This window comes from Etheostoma spectabile, chromosome 17 (genome assembly GCF_008692095.1).
Source record: "Etheostoma spectabile isolate EspeVRDwgs_2016 chromosome 17, UIUC_Espe_1.0, whole genome shotgun sequence".
NCBI classification, from domain to species: domain Eukaryota; kingdom Metazoa; phylum Chordata; class Actinopteri; order Perciformes; family Percidae; genus Etheostoma; species Etheostoma spectabile.
Genome location: NC_045749.1, coordinates 14,481,240 through 14,495,298, shown reverse-complemented (window position 1 = coordinate 14,495,298; position 14,059 = coordinate 14,481,240). Strand labels below are relative to the sequence as shown.

Genomic DNA, 14,059 nt, shown 5'->3' with positions numbered 1-14,059 from the left:
TAAAAAAATGTTCCATGTGTTCATACACAGCCCTCAGAGTGGCTCGGATCAAGCCAGAGAAAGGCCATGGAGGTACAAAGAGAACGGCATTGGGAGCGAGAGGGATGTTGCACTGATGGGACTATAGTTCTAACATTTCACAAAACTAAACATGGTACAAAATTTGGCTTTCATTTCTTGGTTTGGCTATAGTATGCAATCGGTTTCTATTTTTTAAATATTCATATGTCAGTAGTGTCTGTCAATGTGGTTTGGAGCCTTAAGCAGAATGCACACCCCGGCTCTCTGAAGGTATAAAGAGATGACCGTTAGGATGGGATGATGTTTTGGATGCTTTGTTGTGTCTGAATATGCAAGAAAACTATTTCTTCTTACTACATCAAGGTACTCTAAAAAGAGCTCCCAAACTAATGCTCAGTCTTCAACACAGCTAGCTGTGAAATGGGTGTTACTGCCTGGTCTGCATCAAGCAGACATTGGGTATACATGTGCATGCACATTTTTGTCTTTTCTAAAAGTTATTTACCTGATCTCAGATCTGTTAGAAGCTTGTCCTAGATTCAAATGAACTTCATTCTCAAGATGTTCAGACGGGACTGCTGTGAAAAGGTGCTTAAATATGTTCTGGTTATACTATTGGTACTAAGATCGTGTCACATTTCAGTTCTCTTTTTTGGTTGAGTGCTTGTTTGAAGTGTGGCATAACTAATGCATGCAAGCCTTTTTTCCACGTCAGTGAATGTTCAGCCATGGTTGCACTGCCACGATGCCTTGTCCTTGTTTACATTCTCCCCTATTGACCACCAGTTAGCATTTTAACCCCGGCTCTTGTTTGTTGTTGGCTGCACAGTAAATCTGTAAATAATTATTTCACGAGCGTTCTCTCATTTGTAACATTGTGCTTACGTTAGCTTTTTGACTGAATGGATTTAGTGCACTTTATCATTAAGATGGCATATAATCTTAAAGAACCACAAGTTAAAACTAACCATACTTATGTGCTGTCACTCAGGTGTTGTAATTATCTTTGTGTCTTAACTGTCTCTACTTTTCCCACGCAGAACGTATCAAATCAATTTCACACATTTAAATAGACAAACCAACATATGAATGCTCTTAGATGGACAAAAACAATACTTATTGTTGGAATTTGGTTTTTAACAGTAAAAAACATGTATCACAACATTAAGTGTGCCACACAACTGTGCACGTGATGTTATGTTGGGGGGGGGGTGTTGATGGTGATTTGACATGAATAAAACTACCTTTTTCTTGAGCTTTCTTGAGTGTGTAATTTCAAATGACAATATTGCACTGCCAACATAATCCTTTAAGTCAAACTTTACATTTAAACACTTTTGCTTAGCTGTAGTTGGTCAGAACAAGTTAACAGGCCAAAAGCCAAGAGATGTTGAAAACTCCTGAAAAAGCTAGTAAAAAAAAACCTTGACTTAAGATGTTGTTGTCACACTTACTAATGTTTATAGCTGGCTGAATAACTACATGCAGTACAGTCAATGTTGCCTTGTTTACATTGCCATTTTGTGTATAACTTCATACAATAAACAATTGTTATGGCTAGGACTCATTTAAATATATATTTGCTACCAACCGGATTTAGACCAACTATAATAAAATAAAGGTACTTGCTTCATCCACTGTGTTTATGTCGTACAGCAATAGTTCATCCTTAATACAGTTGTGTGACTTATCTCCTTAACACTTATTAGACACTTAATCTGACATCAAAACTGTTCTGTGCAAAAAATGAGCTGAAATCCACAGCTTAATGTGATTGGTGTTAACTTCACACAAGGAGGTAGTGTATACACATCTAAAATCATTACCAAGTGTCTGATTTAAAAGGTGAGGCTATCAGAAAAAGATACTTCATCTTTAGTTAGTCAAGAACTGGATTTAACAATAAAGTGTGACCAAACATCCAATGGAGCAGCACTATGCCACTGAATCTTATTCTATTTTACTTAAGTGTGAACACACGTGTACTCACTATCTACATTAGCAATCCATATTAAGTAAATAGGTGTAAATTACAAACATTTGAAGTTAAAACTTGATTATGCCCAAAAGTCACTGTAATATTTCTTCAGGGAGAATGATGTCTGTTTGGCTTTACCGTATTCTTGACCCTAAGGGTCAGCATCATTGTAATTTTTCCATAGAGACGGGTCTTGCTGCTAAATATAGAGTCCCTCCTAAAGTTAGTAGAGGATAACAGTTCTTGGTGAGGTTAGTGGCATTAAAGATTAAAATTTCATGTTTGTTTGACAGGTCTTAAGGACAGCCGTTTGATTTTGGGCCCGCCAGTTTTTGGTGATCCATAATCTTGATGTTCTTTTCAGCATTTTCCACATTCCTCAACAAAGTCTCCAGCCTCCGCTTGATGTTCTTCTGGTCCTCCAGAGCACAGCTGATGACTATGGCCTGAAACTTCTGGTCGATGGGGACGGGCGGGGCCTCGGTCACACAGGCCGCGTGCATGGCCCGCAGCTGCTGCCGCCCACTGTCCATGTCATCCAGCAACTTTTTCACTATTTCATCGATAACAGATGTGGCCTTGTGCAGCGCCTCCTCCTGCTGGGGGTTTCTGATTGTGCCAACACTGATCTCCACGGACAGCGTCCGGCCCATTAGATGGTTTGCAGTTAAACTCAACTCTTCCCTCTCCCCTGGACAATACAAGAAAAAAATGCTGCATCTTTAAAGAGCATAATATACTGTCTGGAAACAACAATAAGAACACCTGCACCGTAAGACATTGGCTCAGTGTCAGATTCTGGTTCCAAAAAAAAACCGTGGCATTCCCATGTTTGTGTTCCAGCCCCCCCCCCCCACATCAAAAGACCTCGGCCTCCATACGATTGATGCATATAATTATAAAGTCAAATGAGTATGGCAGGGTCACTGCATTATGCTACACAATGCTCATGTAATGTCCAACTGTATTGTAGCTACTGTATTGATGTAAGGTGGATATACTTAATATTGTAGATGAGGAGCAAGTAATGTATGATAAGTGGAATGTATTAACCCTTTGTGTATATCCTATAATATCAGGTTTGGTATGGAAACAAACTCTATGAACATAGGCTCTCTCTTCCCTTGGCCGGGAGGCAAAAGCGATCACGTTGCTTTGCTCCTTCTTAAATCCCCTGAGGTTCTTGAACAACACCACCCAACTACAATGTAGCAATCAAAGCATAACCTCATTGCATCACAATGTTACAATGACATCAGAGCAGCTGCAAAAATGGATTAAAAGTAGAGCATGACCGATAAAGGCCGATAACGATACAACTATTTGGTTATTTAAAAATCCAATATGCCAATATATCAGCCAATATACCTTAAAAAAATATATCCAGAAATGCGTTACAAAACATAAACAAATTACCTAACATTAGTTATTTGTAGTTATTTCTGAGTTCTCACTAAAATAATGATAATAATTTGTTTTGTCACAACAGAACAGAAGAACATCAAAATTTATGAAAGTTCTGGTAAATAAAAATGTATAAAAATACAAACTTAAGATATGAAATTTAAAGTTCTTTGAACAAAAACACATTAACAAAAAAATGTATCAGTTGCCAACAGGGACGTTGTAGAGCGCCCTCTGGTGGACAAACTATGCAACGCCAACGCTCATAACATGGTTGACAGTCCGTTTTATTTTTTAAATATTCATTTATCAGAATCATTTAATTGTCATTATAAATGATTCTCATGAATGAAAATTTTAAAAAGGACTGTCAACCATGTTATGAGCGTTGGTGTTACATAATTATTTAAAAAAAAAAAAAATTAAATCGGCCACTATAAATGCCAATACCGATAGTTCGGGAAATGCCTAATATTGGCCGATAATATCGGTCTGCTGAAATATCGGTCGGGCTCTAATTAAAAGTGGATCAAAAGCACATTATTAAGCACTACAGTCGAACAAGGCACACTCTTTAAAAGCTTCTGAAGGGTCCACCATGACTATATCAACAATAAAAACTCAGTAAAAGCGTGTCTCACCAGGACAGATGTTTCGCAGCTCCTGGCTGCTCTGGATGGACTGGATCATTTCCAGGATGCACTCCCTTTCCTGCTCCATGGCCGAGGCTGCTTCGCGTAAAGTCTCCACCCTGGCAGACAGAGACAACAACAGGCTGACCACTGCCGTCCAGTCAAAACCACACCTCTGGAAAAATAACTAGCTGTTGTAAAGGGATAGGAATAATAACTTATAACTAAGGTGTTATCCTACTAGAATAGAATAAAATGCATTTTATTGTCAATACACATGTACAACGAGAATATAAGAGCTAGTCCTTCAACATTAGTTAAATATTGCCCAATAATGGTGATCATATTCAATGCGTAATTGATATTGGACAAAAAGGGTAATGATATCGAACAGTATACAGATATTGCCCAGTAATAGAATTGCAAAGTGCAATATCTTCCCACCTAGATAGGCCTGTTGCATTTTTTTAACCATTTAATTCGACGCGATCGGCTGCATCCGCTCTCTTTAGGTTATGGGATTCCATTTATATAACCCAGGCTTTTATTTAGCCTAATTATAAAATGCGAGCAGTAACGGAATACCCTAAAACAGCCCCCTCAGTGCACTGTAACGCACATGGTACGGCCTGTTACTGAACTGTACCTCAATTCCAGCTGATCCAAACTTTCCAGGAGTTGTCCGGAGCGATCTGCCATGGACAGCGTCCTGCTGAACTTGCTGCACGTAGCTTCGTTCATTTTGGCCTGTATTTTAGCCTGGGCCATGGTGGGGAAGTATGATGGTCCGTCCCGGACACAAATCCCGTGTGCGATCAACTGAGCTGTCCAGCTGACTGCAGCAGCGCCCCAGGGAGAACATTTCCTAACATGGACTGCAACTTCCTTTAGGTCAGTCCTCACAGAAGCTTCCCGAGTAACAGCGGTTGCCAACGTCGGGTTCGTGGACCCCTACGGGTCTCTGAGAAACTCCAGCGGGTCCCCAGCTAGAAGCAGTTTTACTACATGCATCAGATGCGTCTAAATGTTTTGTAAAGGTTTTGCTATTTCTACATTTAACAAATATCCCTAGGTGAGGTTTTCTCAGCTTTAAGTTTTAGAAAGTGGCGACTCAGTAGAATTCTGGGAACCCCGGCTTGGAGTTGTTTTCATTTTAACTGGTTAATTTTTGACCAAATTGGCAAATAAGATAAAAGGGCAAAGGCACCTGGTATGAGAGCAACATAATGATGGAAATGAGTAGAAAAAGGAATATTTTATATGGTGTACTGTGCATATGAGGGCATGTGCACCTGTGTGTGATTGTTAACTATGTTTATAGTTATGTTTTAGGGTGTCATAAGTCTTTAGTGCCACACATCTGTCCTCAGTTTGCAATAATCACAAAGTACACAATGGACAGGTGACAAAACAGGTGAGAAGAAAAAGTTAAAGAAACTTTTTTTTTTTTTTTAAATATGCTGTATTTATAGATCCTAATTACAAAGGCAGTAACAATAAAAAATACAAATGAATGGTAATTTGTAGTGTGACTCCACTTTAAAAGGAATCTGTCAGTCCTTCTTATGATTTTGAAGACAACATGAGTAACCAACGGAGCGCAAATAGCTGTTGCTGGAATTGTTGCTAGAAACTGTTTCTACTTTATGGTCTTATATCCTGTGACACAAAGACAGAAGTTCAGAAAAGATCAAGAAAACTTTCATACATACAAGGCTTGTCCTTGCTCTTTACACTGCACACAATGCACTAGTTTTTAAGTGCCATGAAAATAGAGCTGGAGACAGAGTTAGCACAGCGGTCACAAGTTCAGTTTCCGCATTTTGCAGTGTCATCGATGCCATGTATAGCAAATGTTTCTTCACAACAGAGGACATACTGTTGTGTTCAAAATAATAGCAGTCCAACATCACAAACCTCATAAATCATATTTTTTGGTATGAGTGATATGTCTACATGTCAAATAATTTACTAGTAAGTGTTGTAGAGTCATAGAAAACAGACCCAACAGTCATAACATGCACTCTGCTCATTCTGTGTAATTGAATCTGTAATTGAAAGGGGCACGTTCAAAATAATAGCAGTGTTGTGTTTAATTAGTGAGGTGATGATTCTGTGAAGAAACAGTGCCAATTATGGCCCATATTTAAGGAAGGAAGGAAGCGAATGTTGTGCATGCTGGTTATAGTGTATTTCACACTGAAATACTCAGATAAATGGGTTGTTCCAGACAATGCTCTGAGGAACAGCAGACTTTGATTAAAAAGTTGATTGGAGAGGAAAAACATATAAAGAAGGGCAGAAAATGATAGGCAGCTCAGCCAAAATGATTTAAAATGCCTTGAAATAGCATCAAAAGCCTGAACGACAATGGAAAATATACAGTTGACTACCATTCAAATGGATAGAGGGATAGCCAAAATGGCAAAGGCTCAACTAATGATGAGCTCCAGGAAAATCAAAGAAGACTTAAAGTTACCTGTAGTTACTGTTATGATCAGAAGAAGGCTATGTGAAGCAAAGCTATCAGCTAGAAGCCCCAGCAAAGTCCCACTGCTGAAAAAAAGACATGTACTGAATAGGTTGAAATTTGCAAAGGACACCTTAACTGGCCAAAAGAGATATGGCAAGACATTCTGTGGACTGATGAGAGCAAAATTGTTCTTTTTGGGTCTAGGGGCCGTAGACAGTTTGCAGACACACTGCTATTATTCTGAAAACAACTGTAAATCCACAACCACAAACCCAACTTTCTGCCAACTGCAGTATAATCATGGCAGTTCCCTGTGATGGAAATGCTCTATATTATGTAATCATATATTGATACATTAACAAGATAACTTAAACAAAGAAAAAGTCAAATAATATTTATTTAATAGATTCTGAACACAAATACCTGGTACAAAAACATCTTAATCTAATATCAATGTACAATGTGTCACAAAAAAGTCTTCACATCACATCCTCAAAACTCCAGAAGACTGCGTTTAAGAGCTTCTTCCAACTCTGTCAAAAAGAAAAAAGAATTATGATTATGATTATTATTGTTATTATTATTATTATTATAAGGATTATTGTTCAAATAAAACTGCAAATTACAACACCCTCATAACTATGCTAGATGATATGATATTATCCCATTATTTGTTTGCATTTCATCTTATTGCTTTTGATCTAATGGATCTTTGAATAACTCTTTGAGTTGAGACAGCTCCCACATTCACATACATGTCACTACAAAGCCTAAACTTATTGACTCTAGTTTATTCCAGACAACTGTACCCACACCCGCTACATATTAGTATTTTTAACTTGCAGGGCAACGTTGACAAGCCCTCAATACAAATTGGATCTTTGAATGTAATTGTCTCTGTAGCAAATATTGTAACTTTATATTATATTTCGCTACCAGACAAAGGAACGTACGGTAGACTAAGTCATGACCTAAGGCTGCAGTGAGTTATAAACTTTTCTCAGGGGAAACAAGGATTACGTGCTCACATCCACACATACCTGCTGACTCTCTCTCTTCTGCTGGATTCAAAGACGGTTCATGGTTCATCTCGTCATCTGACTCATCTGTAATAGATCACAATATGTGAGCAGCTGTCATACTTTCGATCAAGTCGATCAAAGCACAAAAATGTGACGTAATATCACTTGCATACGTGTAAACTATAACTACACTGTGCATTTTGCTTGCTTATCTATGTTCTTATGTGGCGTAGATGACAGTGGTTATGTAGTGTTTATTGCTTACTTTCACATGCTTCACTCTCTTTGTTGGACTGACCCATGTTCAGAAACTTCACCAGTGTTTCATCTTCAATCTCTGAAATGACAATAAATAAAACAGGATTACATGCTGCATGCAAACATAGATACTAAATGTCAAAGATTGCAACTGATTTACCATTAGTGTCTGGTGTGATCTCCACAGCATTGAGTACTTCGACAGTGGTAGCTTGTGCTTTCATGTCTTTACTACAGGTCCTGGAGCTCGTGCAAGGTTCCAGCGTACAGTGGTGAGAGTGATAGTGTTTATGGAAACTTGGAACACTCGAGAAACTCTCCTGGCAAGCTTTGCATTCCACGTCAAAGGTCTTGTCCAGGTTCAAGGCTGCGTGCTTAGTGTGGACGTGTGTCTTCATCTGTGCAAAGGAAGGCACAGATACGCCACAAGGAGCACACACATACTGACATTTTCCTTCAGCGGACAGATTCCTCATGCATTGTGTATATGTAGCTTTCATCTCTTCTTTGCTCTTTTCTGAACCCATGCATAGGCAAATACGCCGACTGGTGCTTTCAGCAACAGCAGGCTGAACAACTTCAACATCATCCATACAGTAGTAGTCCTTACTGTGAAGACTCTTGTAGTGTTCCAAGAACTCGCCCTCTGATTCAAACGGCATGCTGTCGCAGAGGCCGCAGAAGTGAAAGCTCTTTATCTGCCCGTTGTGCTCATTGGTACAGTGTCTACGTACGGTGGACTCTTTAAAAAACCTCTGGGGGCAGTGTCCACAGATGAATCTCTGAAAGTTGTGACTGCTCACGTCACTGCAGTGTTTGCGGACGGCCCCTTCTGAGTCAAAGATGTCCTCGCACATCCTGCACATCCAAGTCTGCTCTGCTTTTAACGTCTCTACTGTGTTCTGCTGGACTGTGGGCTTGGAATGATGGGCGACTTCGCTGCTGGTGGACGGCTTGGCATAGACGACTGTGGCGAGCTCCTCAGGCACTTCCTGCTCAGTGAAGTAGGTGTGTCCGCGGTGAGCTTCCGATACGTGAGACAGGATATCTTCATACCGAGGCATTTCTACGTTGCACTTGCGGCAGTAGAAGAGGTAGTTGGATAGATGAGCTCCCCCGTGAAAGCGACTCATATGCAGGCGGGTAATTGAGGACTCCCCCATGTGTTTGCCACACACGCCACACTGATGGAAAATTTGGTTTACAGCCAGGAGATGCTTACTGGCTGTAGACTCTTCTGAGAACTGTATGCCACACTCGCAGAACCATGCTGTGACTGAGTTTCTGCTAGCGCTGCTAGTCACACTGGGTCTACTCTGTTTAGCTGGAAATTCTTCATAATCACTCCTCTTCTTGTTTCTTTTTTTAAAAGGTTCTTCAAGGCCAGTGGATTGTCTTCTCTTCTTAGCTTCTGTAGCATTCTGGGTGTGTTGAATTTCACTAAACCTGCAGTACTGAAGGAGGGCTTTCTCCATTGTTTGGTTGATCTCCACGTCATGCTGGGTCGATTCTTTGTGTCTCTCAATTTCAGCTTGGCTGTGGAAGATTTTACAGCAGAGGGAGCACTGCCCCTGCACTTGCAGCTGTTTCATTACCTGCACTACCGTTTTATCAGCCTTGGCCACCGCACAACCCTGTCTGCAGTGCACACTTAAAAGAGAAAAATAATGAAAAGGGAAAGGAAAAATCAGTTCAAAACATCTGAACAAAATCTGTTTCTGCTATAACATGTAATATAAAAATATATTAAAACATGCACAGGTACTGATAGGTATCACAATTAAACTTACTTAAAGTGAGCTTGAGCTGCCTGATGTGAGATCAGTACTTTATGACATAAAGAGCATCGGACATTGAACGTTACATCCTTACATAAAGTGATGAGGCGATTCTTAACATATTGTGAGACGGGAACTGGCAGTGGTGCTCCTCTGGTTTCTTTCACAATAGGAGAAAAGTAAAAGGTACACGTTATCTTGCTTATATAATACCTCCAAAGTGCTTGTGAAATAGGCATAAAATAACGAGATTTGGATGTGAGGTTTTTAATAATTTATAGAAAATAAAAATGTTTGATAAACCTTACCATTCATGGTGAGGGACTCTGCAAAGTGGTTTTTGGCTGACATGTGCTGAAGACACTCATCTCGGAGGTTGAAGAGCATGTAGCAGGCCGGACAGGCAAAACACACGATCCGCTGAAAGGTCTGAGTGATGCTGTGACCATCAGCAGAAGATGAGGACACCTAGTGATCAAAATAACTATTATACTACTGTAGATCAATAGTTATTAACAACTTATTCCACACACTAATTAGGGAATCTTTCAAAGAGCAGGACTTTTTCATAGCACAGTCAGAAAAGTGATAAACCTTAGACTCAAGATGTTTTCTCCATGCTTCTTCAGTCTGAAAATGTTGACCACAGGCAACACAGGCGAAGAGCTCAGATGGAAATCCTTTAAGATGGATGGTTGGGTCACAAGGGGAGTGATCAAACCTACACAAAAGATATTTTATTGCAAAATATGCCATATTTGTACTCAGGGAAATGGTTCAAAAGCTATTACACCTACACTGAAATGAACAGAAAAGGACTACCTTTTTAAGTGGCCTTCAAGAAGGGGCGTATTGTCATAAACCCGACCACAGTTGATCACTGGACAAGTGTGTCTAGTTGAACTATTTCTGGGGAAATAAGCAGCTTTCTGTCTTCTTCCAAAACCACCACTGATAACTCCAGGTCGAACACCTAAATAAACACAAAGGTACAGTATGATAAGTTGACAACTTCTCCGAGGTGTAGTATCATCATAAAAAAGGGTGGTCTGCCCTTGGCATGCCTACACTGTATATCTTATGACAAAATTACATTTCAAATCATCCCTGTGTAGTGGATCATTGCAGCAGCACAAAATAGTATACTAGTAGGAAACATCAAACCGTACATGCCAGAAGCATGCTTTTAAAGATGTTCTATTGGCCTGAATCAACTCCAACAATAACGGATTTAAAAGTGACAATGTCAGTGATTATGCAACCGATTTCTGATCCAGATTAAAAATGTACCTGGCATCTTTAACCACATGTCCACGCAGTGCTTTGCTTCCCGATTAGTAGAACTAAAAGCCAGCTCCTGCTGTCCATGAGCTCTTTGTAAGTTTTGCTTCGTCTGAAAAAGAGACATGAATAAATAAACGATAACGGAACATATTCTGCATCTTTGTAACACTTGCCATATAAGAAAAATGTCAGTAAAAAGCCACAGAACCGATGTTGTTCAATCTATTACTGTAGTTTGCCAGTTATTTGTTTTCTACGCATTCTGGCCACAAGGTGGCACTGTTGCTGCTAAACCTGACCTTATTTGACCCTATATAAATTTCTACAGAGCATTTAATGTTTCATTTACTCTTCCAATAAAAATTGGCTATAGACTTGTTAATGAGTTTTTACCAGCACTGAATCTACATTCCAGACTTTGATCTATCTAAAGGATACAAGCACTTTTTTTAATTCCTATAAACAAAATATTGTTAATTGATCATTTTGGATGCAGTAGCTCAGTCTGTGTATGTATTTTAGTAGTTGTAATGTGATCATATAATTTTGATTCTAGGTATGGTCAGTAAGGTAAGTATGCATTACAACCTGTTTTGCTTGTTTATACCATTTTGTCTTTTGCTTTTGAATGCAAGATGAAGAAACCAACTGAAGACAATTATCTGATTTAGATTATAGCCTAATTACAGTCTAACAAGCATAAAATGATAGCATCTCACTTTATTTTGAACCAAACTCACTTTAAACGCTCTACATTTATCGGATTTTTCCTTTTTCTCTAGGGCCACCTGGTGTGCGAGTCTTTCCAGTGTAGATGTAACACGCTCTTTATGGCGGGTAATTTTATCTTCAATCTACAAAAGAATAAAAGGCAAAACAACTTTAGAAAACTTTACACAGACCCTATCTAAAATTAATAAAAAGGTCTATTCAGTAACTCACCATGCCTGTCAATGATGAACATCCCTCATCCTCACTTTCACTCAGCAGATCAATACATTCCGATACTGGTCTGACAGGGCCCTCCTGAAGCAAATGCAAGACACCTTGTCATTTAATGCTATAAATCACACCTACATTTATAAGACTCAAATACGTCTGTCTTCAAGCCCTGTACAATGTAAAAAGGGCCGTTTATTAATCTACTATCTAATCTATGTCCGAATCATGGATACAGTCATACAATATATGGAGCAGCGGCCTATATAGTTCAGTGGATATATTTATGAATTAAATCAAATGGCAGTCTGATTATCAGGCTAGATCAATATGTTATTGCACAATTAGAACTGTCAATGTCAAGAGACAGAATGTAATGTAATGCAAATGCTATTTTTAAAAAAAATATTATCTTTGAAATTAGTAACTTTTTTAAAATTAAGTGTGACTTACTGATACAAACTCCACTTCTTCCACGTCATCATCCTCTGCTTGAGTCGGAGAAGACATGTATCTGAGGAAAAACAAACTATTTTTAACTTTTGAAGCTGCAGCTTGAACTTTGAACATGCATGTAAAGGCATGGGGTGTGACGAGCTAGTTAACCAAAGCTAGTGTCAACAGTAACGTGTTAGTGGGCACACCTCCATCTGTAGTTTTAACGTTAAGCCTGATGACTGGACATCAGTCAAAATTTGAACAACAGTTTAAAAAAATATATAAACCAATAAACTTACCGGTAAATTATGGTTTAATTATCCATACCAACAGCATAAAATACGCTATTATCTTTTAGTTAGCTACAACATCATCGGGTCAACTGTTACCTAACTACAGTTCTCATATCAGCAAACGTTTCTAGTATTAGTAAGGTACGGTTGCTCAATCAACATATATTAAAATCTTGTAAAATACATCGTATGCAAGTTATTCTACTTAGCAACCATATAGGAGAGCACCGCGTCGGTGAGGCTAGCGTGAAATAACACGACTTATTTAGGTGAACTGCAGGTCAGTGCATTACAACTTACTTAAAATCAACCATGGGGGTTATTTCTTCCTTGCTCATGCCACCGTAGTGCTTAAGAGCTGCCACTGTTGGGTGAAACCTCAATTTCTACGGGCTACCTGCATCATGAATGTATTATGCACTTAAATCAGTGTTGTTGCACTACAACTCTCGGCCACCATTGGCAGCCTTGAGTGCCAGCAGCACTTGAGCACCCGTTGAGCGAGGAAGAAGTTAACGCGCCAATGCTAGCTGCATTCGATTTATTTAAGTCGCGTTTCTGCAAATTACACACAGTTGACGTCGATGTGAAGTATGAGAACCCGTCACTAAGAAGTTCGCATGCCTTCTGTTGCGTTAGTATTATCAACCATCTTCTGTACAGCAACTTTATTAGCAGCGAAATCTTGAAAATGGGTGCTTCACTCTGACGTCAATGCAGGACGGTGCCAAACGTTCAGGCTCTGGGTAAGCTAACGTTAGCTGACGTTTGCGTTTCCACTTAGCTAGCGAACTAATGCAAGGTAAACATGCTAAAGTTCGATTGTGGTTGGCGTTAGTAAAATATGGTTGAAATCAACAGATAAATGAAGCTGAGCACCACATTACCTACTGCTTTTTCTGTTTGCTCCTCAGTTGACAGAGTGTTACCTAGCAGCATCCCAAATCGCAGAACGCAGCTATACAGTCTGCAACGTCACGTGTAACTGAAGCCCTCGTTTTCTACGCGGAATGTGCCATACGGACGGGGTTAGCTGGTTGTTGAGACACAGCAAACGCGAGCACAAACTCCGCCCGTCTATTCTTACTTTGTCCGGGCCGAAATGTGACACTGTCGCCAACCTTCCTTCTATTATTATATTAGTTCAGAATAACTGTATGTAACTTCTGTGTTGTAAATAAAAACACATGTTGACATACAACTCACCATACATGGCAAGTAATTGTACAGGCATATTTATTAATTTATAAGGTTACAAGGTTCATGTATTTGTCATTTTACAACACAGGGTTGCACAATGAAATGTAAGTTGTAGCCCCTTAATGCTACACACAGACTGTGACACAAATTGAACATATACTCTATGTTGTCATGTATGATACTACCACCTATTTCTTAGGGTTGCACGATATTGACAAAATGTAATGTTGCGATATCAATTGTAAATATCGCGATATTGATCAACGTGATATTGTGCAATGTGAAATTGCGATAACAACATTAAGGCTATAAATCTTGCACCCCCTGATATGATATTGT

At 39.2% G+C, this 14,059-nt stretch overlaps 2 protein-coding genes across 4 annotated transcripts; both read right to left on the bottom strand.

Moving 5' to 3' along the window:
* Positions 1-505: 505 nt before the first annotated feature.
* bag2 (BCL2 associated athanogene 2) lies at positions 506-4,960 on the bottom strand. The gene is made up of 3 exons (XM_032541466.1): positions 4,682-4,960; positions 4,045-4,154; positions 506-2,690 (listed from the first exon to the last, which is right to left on the bottom strand). Exons 1-3 carry the CDS (start codon positions 4,801-4,803, stop codon positions 2,296-2,298), a joined length of 627 nt encoding a protein of 208 aa, XP_032397357.1. The 5' UTR covers positions 4,804-4,960; the 3' UTR covers positions 506-2,295.
* Positions 4,961-6,886: 1,926 nt separating this feature from the next.
* On the bottom strand, positions 6,887-13,602 carry znf451 (zinc finger protein 451). 3 transcript variants are annotated; one of them, XM_032541464.1, is made up of 13 exons: positions 13,412-13,602; positions 12,243-12,303; positions 11,793-11,876; positions 11,591-11,704; positions 10,857-10,959; positions 10,389-10,539; positions 10,161-10,287; positions 9,875-10,034; positions 9,579-9,726; positions 7,949-9,438; positions 7,796-7,867; positions 7,549-7,614; positions 6,887-7,041 (listed from the first exon to the last, which is right to left on the bottom strand). In XM_032541464.1, exons 2-13 carry the CDS (start codon positions 12,297-12,299, stop codon positions 7,001-7,003), a joined length of 2,613 nt encoding a protein of 870 aa, XP_032397355.1. In that variant the 5' UTR covers positions 12,300-12,303; positions 13,412-13,602; the 3' UTR covers positions 6,887-7,000. The 3 variants fall into 3 exon arrangements, with proteins under 3 accessions (XP_032397355.1, XP_032397352.1, XP_032397354.1); XM_032541461.1 differs by having other exon boundaries at positions 13,408-13,601; XM_032541463.1 differs by having other exon boundaries at positions 12,243-12,314; positions 13,408-13,447.
* Between the last annotated feature and the right edge of the window lie 457 nt (positions 13,603-14,059).

What these genes read in the sequence shown, in the direction of transcription:
- znf451 (XM_032541464.1), bottom strand. Translation starts at nt 12,299, where the DNA reads ATGTCTTCTCCGACTCAAGCAGAGGATGATGACGTGGAAGAAGTGGAG. An exon ending in CTTGAAGGCCACTTAAAAAG is followed by an intron (nt 10,288 to 10,388) that starts GTAGTCCTTTTC and finishes TCTTTTGTGTAG; the next exon opens with GTTTGATCACTCCCCTTGTG. An exon ending in GATCACACCAGACACTAATG is followed by an intron (nt 7,868 to 7,948) that starts GTAAATCAGTTG and finishes TTGTCATTTCAG; the next exon opens with AGATTGAAGATGAAACACTG.
- bag2 (XM_032541466.1), bottom strand. Translation starts at nt 4,803, where the DNA reads ATGGCCCAGGCTAAAATACAGGCCAAAATGAACGAAGCTACGTGCAGC. An exon ending in TTGGATCAGCTGGAATTGAG is followed by an intron (nt 4,155 to 4,681) that starts GTACAGTTCAGT and finishes TCTGTCTGCCAG; the next exon opens with GGTGGAGACTTTACGCGAAG. An exon ending in GCTGCGAAACATCTGTCCTG is followed by an intron (nt 2,691 to 4,044) that starts GTGAGACACGCT and finishes TGTATTGTCCAG; the next exon opens with GGGAGAGGGAAGAGTTGAGT.